Raw genomic sequence first — 7,500 nt, forward strand, 5'->3', positions numbered from 1 at the left:
TCCCCTCCTTCTCCACACAATGTTTATAGGCCTCAAAATCCACCTCTCGCATGGCACACACATGGTCAATACGGCAGCCCTCATTACACACTGCAAGGTCATAGTTCACTGAGTTGAAGCCATAATACTTTTGGAGGTAACAGTTGTCGTTTGCTATCCGTTCTAAGATGTGGTGCATGGAGGCTGGGGAGGCATCTGGCACTCTGAAAGCTTCAGTCAGCCGATACTCCTTCTCCCAGCGTGTCTCTGCAATGTTTGCACGGCTCAGGTTCAGGTAGTAGGTCACCACATCCTGAATTATGATGGAGAAAACAAATATGTAGTTGTTTCTTTCAAATTTTAATTGGAGAAAATTGCTTAACAGTTTGGATATTTTATCATTTTGGTGATGTACATTTTTAAAAAAAATGTGCTTCCAGCTAAATATTGTTCTTTTGTCATACCTTAACTAAAAGTGTTTTGCTGTCATACTCAAACACTCGAATGCCAGGGTTATTTGCCCCATCTGCTACACCAGGCAGTGTTGTTTTCCAAGGTGTGACTCCTGGAGTCACAAACATGGCACTGATTGGAGATCCTGTGGAAAAAATAGTAGTGTTATTTTTGTCATGGATTAAGTAGGCATAATGTCCATTCTAATATGTCATTTGTGTATTAGAATTAGATTTGTAAACTATTAATGTGAAGCACCTGATGTACTGTAAAACATTCGAAAGCTGTCTGTATGGTGATGACCAAAGAACTGGCCAATTATAATATCATGATGCTTCTGAACAAGGTCCACATAGTGCTTATTAAATTCAGCTTTGAACCATGGCTTATGTCGCTTCTTCTCAAAAAAGCCTGGGGGAACATGGCCAATGATGTATACCTATTAAGGAAAAAACATCCTATGAGCACGATGAGATTATAATTTGGAAACCAAAATTACTGAACACATACAACTTGTCTTCTTTTCATTTGTGATTTTTGTGAAAAATATTGGTAAATCATAAAAATGTGACCTTTTCCTTGGCTTTGGCAGCCTCAGTGAGCACTTGATCTGCCCATGTAAACTGGTCTGCTGGGTCCTTAAGATTTTCTGTGACTTTATTCTGGTCATAGTACAGATTAGTGTTCAGAACCAGCACTCTGAATCCAGTTTGATTCAACAGCTTCTCTGTATAGTATCCACCTAGAAATAGAAGACTAACTCTTAAATGTGGATGTCCTTTTCCAAAATGATATCTTTGAATAAAGAGCCTCTGTCAGATCCATGGTACGTTTGAGTACCATGTTAAATGCTGCTATGCTCGGTGAAGTTGTGGTACTTTGCTTTACCTCTCTTAAAAGTTTCTCTTGATGGAGGGTCCAGCCAGCTCTCCCATAATTTTTGTATCTGCTCATAGATGAGGTTTTGCTCAGGTGGCAGTTGGCTTTTTGGATGGTAGTCATGATTCCCCAGAGCTGAGTAGACCTTTGTATCTAAAAAAGCAAAGGCCCATAGTAAAATTGCATTGCTTATCTATTGACCTAGCTAAAACAGATATAGAACGCTTCGTGTTTGCCAGTATATACTAGGAAAGAGCTCCTTTATGGTGTGGGTGAGGTTGCCTATTATGCTGAGGACTGCCTCTTCTCCCAGATCCTCATTAGGTATGTGAGGAGTATCATCTCTGTAGTAAAGATTTTAAATATACTTTATTTTGTATGATAGCAGAAAGTGCTGATGGGAATAAGTAATTTTATATTAACATGTATTATATGTATATTAACAAATATTTGCCATCTTATGGAAAATATTAAAATAACATTAAGTCCTTGTTTCTTAAATTATTTTAACACAGTCTCAACATCTCTGATGTCTTCTTAAGGGCTTTTACACATTACATTATCAGCAGAAGTAAAGTTAATTGGAATTAAAGAAACAAGACAAATGCTTTCGCAAAAAAAGAATGAGTAAAAATTTGGTTACTTTGGGTAAAAAATAGCTGTAGCCTAAATATGTTGAGATTGTACAGTTATACAAAATATGTTCATTGTAAGATGCATGTCAACAAAGAATAAATACCCAGTCCAAATGATAAAATCTGGATCAGGCAGAATATCCCTCATGGCATGTACAGAGGAATTTATGAGGTCCCATGGTGAATCACAGAGATAGTCTCCAAATTTACCCGCATGTGGGGTAGGACGACTACCACTTGAAACACAAACTGATTCTGAGTTCCCATTCCCTAGATTGTAGGTAGGATCCCAGTGGAGGTCAGTGATATGCCAAAAACTCCCTAAAATGAACAAATGTAAATATGTAGATGCAACTTAGACTGACCTGTTGGGAAGAAGGCATTACTACTTTCCAACAATGCCTTATTTTTCATCTAAAGCATTTTGTAATATGTCTGCTATGACTTTAAAACTAAACCACTCAGTCTTGATATGTGCTGGAGCTCATACCTCATCTTACAACTACTGCATGGGTTCCTGACTCCTAATCTGTTTTATGAAAGAACATGCTGTCCTTAGTTTAAACTGTATAACTTTCTATGGTGTTATACATTCAACACATAGTTAATAGTCTTTATTCTAATTATACTTTTAAATGAATGTTTTACTATCTTCAGAGCGTATTAGATAAACTCATAAAGGCTCACCTGCTAACACCTTTCCTTGCCCATAGAAAGTTAAAATACTGAAAAAAACCATTTTCCAGATACAATCCATAGTGCCACTCAACAAACAGCCAAGACAGATGGTCTATCAGTGACAGTTTAAGCATTAGCCAACAACAAAGATATGTGACAGTAATGACAGTAATATGAATGATAAGACAGGCCAGTTGAAGCCAACAGGATGACTAGGCTGAATATATCACCCCATCAATGTGTACATTAGAATCAGTGACAAACACTGCTGATGTAACTTGCATGTAGATAAAAAGGAGGAAAAAAAAACATGAGAGGTCCAAATAGTACATTTTTATAAGATTATTCCCAAAATATAGCTGTTGTATCACTGATCAGTAGCTACAATTGTTCCATTCATTCATCCAACATCTTAAATGAAAGTAAGATAAGAAATGTGTCTATGGTCTTGAAATAGTGGTTTATTTTTGCTCATGTGGTTGTGTGTGCTTTCCAAATGAATGTATAAATGAAAGAGTCCCTGTAAATACTGTAATATTATCTTCTTCAGTCTCACAAATTATTAAGGGCAAAGTTCATTATCCCATTCTCAGCTAGCCCACTGTTTGATGTAGTTCTCATTATTCCTACTTTCACAGTGGCTATATTTCAATAATTTATTATGCTGTCGCACAGCATTTGAGCTGCATCAACTCTTTTAGGTCTTATGCCTTAGTCAGAATCATCATTGTGGCATAACTAGTTGTCAATCATTGACAGAATTTAAGTGTTCTCTTTCATCATCTTGTGTTCAAGGTCCACCTATGGGAGGGACTCCCATACCCGAAGCATAGCTATCATATAAGTTTGTATGCCAGTGTAAAGAACCATGGAGTCTAGCTTGGCATACAGGATCACATTTCCAATGCTGAAGGAACCTCTGCCATCTTCCTGACATATTGGACACAAGCATGCTTCTTGCAAATGCAACATCTTTGCTTAATCAACTATTTTCTGACTTTTAATTAATTGTCCATAGGAGGGCACATCCTTTTGGATTCAATATAATCAATGTACAGAGACACATTTCTATATGTGCTCAAAATTAGAACTTTAGTTTTGTACCACCTAATCTTCTGGAGATGGCAATAGCTTGGCACATTATAACAGGTACAGGACATAAGTTCTAAGATGTCTTATTTGCATGCCAGTATTTTTTATAAGATTATTCTCTAAGTCAAATGAAATCAAAACATACATTTCTTTTGGTATGAAGCTGAACAATAAAGAATTTAAAAGATAGTTGAAGATAGTGGACATTCTGAGAACAAACTATCACTTACATCTTAAGGTTATAGACACAGTCTGTTGGATTAATACACTAATATTACACTAATATGTAATATTACATGGATGCTGTTCCTCCCATCCAAGTTTCACTGGCCAGCAATCCAGCTGTTTTACCACATGCTGATCTTGAGAACAGGCTGCCACAAATCTTGCTGTTGACTAGCCAGCTCTTTTAACCCTGCACTAAAAAAAAGCACGTGTATGATGGTAAACATCCTGGGTCATTCACCCAGCCTTAGGAAATAACAACTGCCTTTCCTCCTTCCATATGCAAAGCACATGAAACTACTGGAGATACATGGCCTCTCTGGTTTGGAGTGTAAGGATATGGCAACCTTTGGCATGGGGGAGCCCCCAGTCATTGAATCCTCAATAGCCTGGCAAGTCAACCCATAAAACAGATGTCTGCTTGCACTACCCAATCTTTCTCTCCTAATCAAATAGACAATTTCCAAGCCTGTTACAGAGCCCCATCCTACATGGTTAGAGCTCTAAATATTTTATCCCTGCTATCCCTTACCAGTGCAAACTTATGGAAAACAGGAGCAAGCAGGGTTGGGCGATGCTGTGGAAAGAGACTGTATGTATGTGTGTGTATATATTACATACATTTTATATATATATATATATATATATATATATATATATATATATATATATATATATATATATATATATATATATATATTATTACACAGTTATTAGCCTAAATCATTATTAAATGTTCTTTGAATGTTCAGAAACTTATTAATTTCTGTGTAAACTGTTTGACAGAATGACTGACTGTTTTTATGACAGCTATACCTAGATAAATGGTAACCTTTAGCTCTACATATTTTTAATTAATTACCCATTGCCAATAAAAAAAACTTTATTATTAAATTAGCAATAGGTGTAGTACCTGGTACACTATCTTTGATATATTTTGATTTAACACCAACATATGCTTACAAAATTTTTTAGAGTGTCATAAAAATGTTCAGCAGTGTATTTGGAATGTTTTGCAGTATTGTAACTCACATCGACATATTTATATGACAGTGTAAAGGTTTGTTGTCTGGTTTTAAGATACAATCCATGAAAAGCAAAAATGTATGTGTATGCAGTGTGGTACAAGCTTAAGAGAAGAAAACAAAGGCTTAATTACAGCCTTAATTAAGAGTTTACTTGCAAGAGTGCATCCTTTGTGGCCACAGCCAGCAGTCCTGGGACAGTAGAGGATGTCCCCTCCTTCTCCACACAATGTTTATAGGCCTCAAAATCCACCTCTCGCATGGCACACACATGGTCAATACGGCAGCCCTCATTACACACTGCAAGGTCATAGTTCACTGAGTTGAAGCCATAATACTTTTGGAGGTAACAGTTGTCGTTTGCTATCCGTTCTAAGATGTGGTGCATGGAGGCTGGGGAGGCATCTGGCACTCTGAAAGCTTCAGTCAGCCGATACTCCTTCTCCCAGCGTGTCTCTGCAATGTTTGCACGGCTCAGGTTCAGGTAGTAGGTCACCACATCCTGAATTATGATGGAGAAAACAAATATGTAGTTGTTTCTTTCAAATTTTAATTGGAGAAAATTGCTTAACAGTTTGGATATTTTATCATTTTGGTGATGTACATTTTTAAAAAAAATGTGCTTCCAGCTAAATATTGTTCTTTTGTCATACCTTAACTAAAAGTGTTTTGCTGTCATACTCAAACACTCGAATGCCAGGGTTATTTGCCCCATCTGCTACACCAGGCAGTGTTGTTTTCCAAGGTGTGACTCCTGGAGTCACAAACATGGCACTGATTGGAGATCCTGTGGAAAAAATAGTAGTGTTATTTTTGTCATGGATTAAGTAGGCATAATGTCCATTCTAATATGTCATTTGTGTATTAGAATTAGATTTGTAAACTATTAATGTGAAGCACCTGATGTACTGTAAAACATTCGAAAGCTGTCTGTATGGTGATGACCAAAGAACTGGCCAATTATAATATCATGATGCTTCTGAACAAGGTCCACATAGTGCTTATTAAATTCAGCTTTGAACCATGGCTTATGTCGCTTCTTCTCAAAAAAGCCTGGGGGAACATGGCCAATGATGTATACCTATTAAGGAAAAAACATCCTATGAGCACGATGAGATTATAATTTGGAAACCAAAATTACTGAACACATACAACTTGTCTTCTTTTCATTTGTGATTTTTGTGAAAAATATTGGTAAATCATAAAAATGTGACCTTTTCCTTGGCTTTGGCAGCCTCAGTGAGCACTTGATCTGCCCATGTAAACTGGTCTGCTGGGTCCTTAAGATTTTCTGTGACTTTATTCTGGTCATAGTACAGATTAGTGTTCAGAACCAGCACTCTGAATCCAGTTTGATTCAACAGCTTCTCTGTATAGTATCCACCTAGAAATAGAAGACTAACTCTTAAATGTGGATGTCCTTTTCCAAAATGATATCTTTGAATAAAGAGCCTCTGTCAGATCCATGGTACGTTTGAGTACCATGTTAAATGCTGCTATGCTCGGTGAAGTTGTGGTACTTTGCTTTACCTCTCTTAAAAGTTTCTCTTGATGGAGGGTCCAGCCAGCTCTCCCATAATTTTTGTATCTGCTCATAGATGAGGTTTTGCTCAGGTGGCAGTTGGCTTTTTGGATGGTAGTCATGATTCCCCAGAGCTGAGTAGACCTTTGTATCTAAAAAAGCAAAGGCCCATAGTAAAATTGCATTGCTTATCTATTGACCTAGCTAAAACAGATATAGAACGCTTCGTGTTTGCCAGTATATACTAGGAAAGAGCTCCTTTATGGTGTGGGTGAGGTTGCCTATTATGCTGAGGACTGCCTCTTCTCCCAGATCCTCATTAGGTATGTGAGGAGTATCATCTCTGTAGTAAAGATTTTAAATATACTTTATTTTGTATGATAGCAGAAAGTGCTGATGGGAATAAGTAATTTTATATTAACATGTATTATATGTATATTAACAAATATTTGCCATCTTATGGAAAATATTAAAATAACATTAAGTCCTTGTTTCTTAAATTATTTTAACACAGTCTCAACATCTCTGATGTCTTCTTAAGGGCTTTTACACATTACATTATCAGCAGAAGTAAAGTTAATTGGAATTAAAGAAACAAGACAAATGCTTTCGCAAAAAAAGAATGAGTAAAAATTTGGTTACTTTGGGTAAAAAATAGCTGTAGCCTAAATATGTTGAGATTGTACAGTTATACAAAATATGTTCATTGTAAGATGCATGTCAACAAAGAATAAATACCCAGTCCAAATGATAAAATCTGGATCAGGCAGAATATCCCTCATGGCATGTACAGAGGAATTTATGAGGTCCCATGGTGAATCACAGAGATAGTCTCCAAATTTACCCGCATGTGGGGTAGGACGACTACCACTTGAAACACAAACTGATTCTGAGTTCCCATTCCCTAGATTGTAGGTAGGATCCCAGTGGAGGTCAGTGATATGCCAAAAACTCCCTAAAATGAACAAATGTAAATATGTAGATGCAACTTAGACTGACCTGTTGGGAAGAA

The 7,500-nt window shown here is 36.7% G+C and overlaps 2 protein-coding genes across 5 annotated transcripts in view; one reads left to right on the forward strand and one right to left on the reverse strand.

Annotated features, from left to right (window-relative positions):
• mecr (mitochondrial trans-2-enoyl-CoA reductase) overlaps positions 1-816 on the forward strand; it is a 5,509-nt gene extending 4,693 nt beyond the window's left edge. For all 3 annotated transcript variants that reach the window (XM_035531139.2, XM_035531140.2, XM_035531138.2), the window contains one exon: positions 1-816. This exon is cut by the window's left edge and continues 864 nt beyond it. The gene's annotated coding sequence lies outside the window, so the exon portion shown is untranslated.
• Positions 817-1,036: 220 nt separating this feature from the next.
• smpdl3b (sphingomyelin phosphodiesterase acid like 3B) overlaps positions 1,037-7,500 on the reverse strand; it is an 8,018-nt gene continuing 1,554 nt past the window's right edge. The window contains exons 2-10 of one of the 2 annotated variants that reach the window (XM_081696555.1): positions 7,227-7,443; positions 6,734-6,831; positions 6,497-6,640; positions 6,181-6,350; positions 5,867-6,047; positions 5,620-5,753; positions 5,121-5,468; positions 1,321-1,464; positions 1,037-1,174 (exon numbers count right to left, since the gene is read on the reverse strand). In XM_081696555.1, coding sequence (XP_081552681.1) covers positions 1,148-1,174; positions 1,321-1,464; positions 5,121-5,468; positions 5,620-5,753; positions 5,867-6,047; positions 6,181-6,350; positions 6,497-6,640; positions 6,734-6,831; positions 7,227-7,443 — 1,463 coding nt within the window. In that variant the 3' untranslated portion in view covers positions 1,037-1,147. The remainder of the gene's footprint in view (positions 1,175-1,320; positions 1,465-5,120; positions 5,469-5,619; positions 5,754-5,866; positions 6,048-6,180; positions 6,351-6,496; positions 6,641-6,733; positions 6,832-7,226; positions 7,444-7,500) is intronic. The other variant, XM_081696556.1, reaches the window with a different exon arrangement.

The sequence above is a fragment of the Electrophorus electricus genome, chromosome 14 (assembly GCF_041902795.1).
Source record: "Electrophorus electricus isolate QZ-2024a chromosome 14, ASM4190279v1, whole genome shotgun sequence".
In the NCBI taxonomy this organism is placed as follows: domain Eukaryota; kingdom Metazoa; phylum Chordata; class Actinopteri; order Gymnotiformes; family Gymnotidae; genus Electrophorus; species Electrophorus electricus.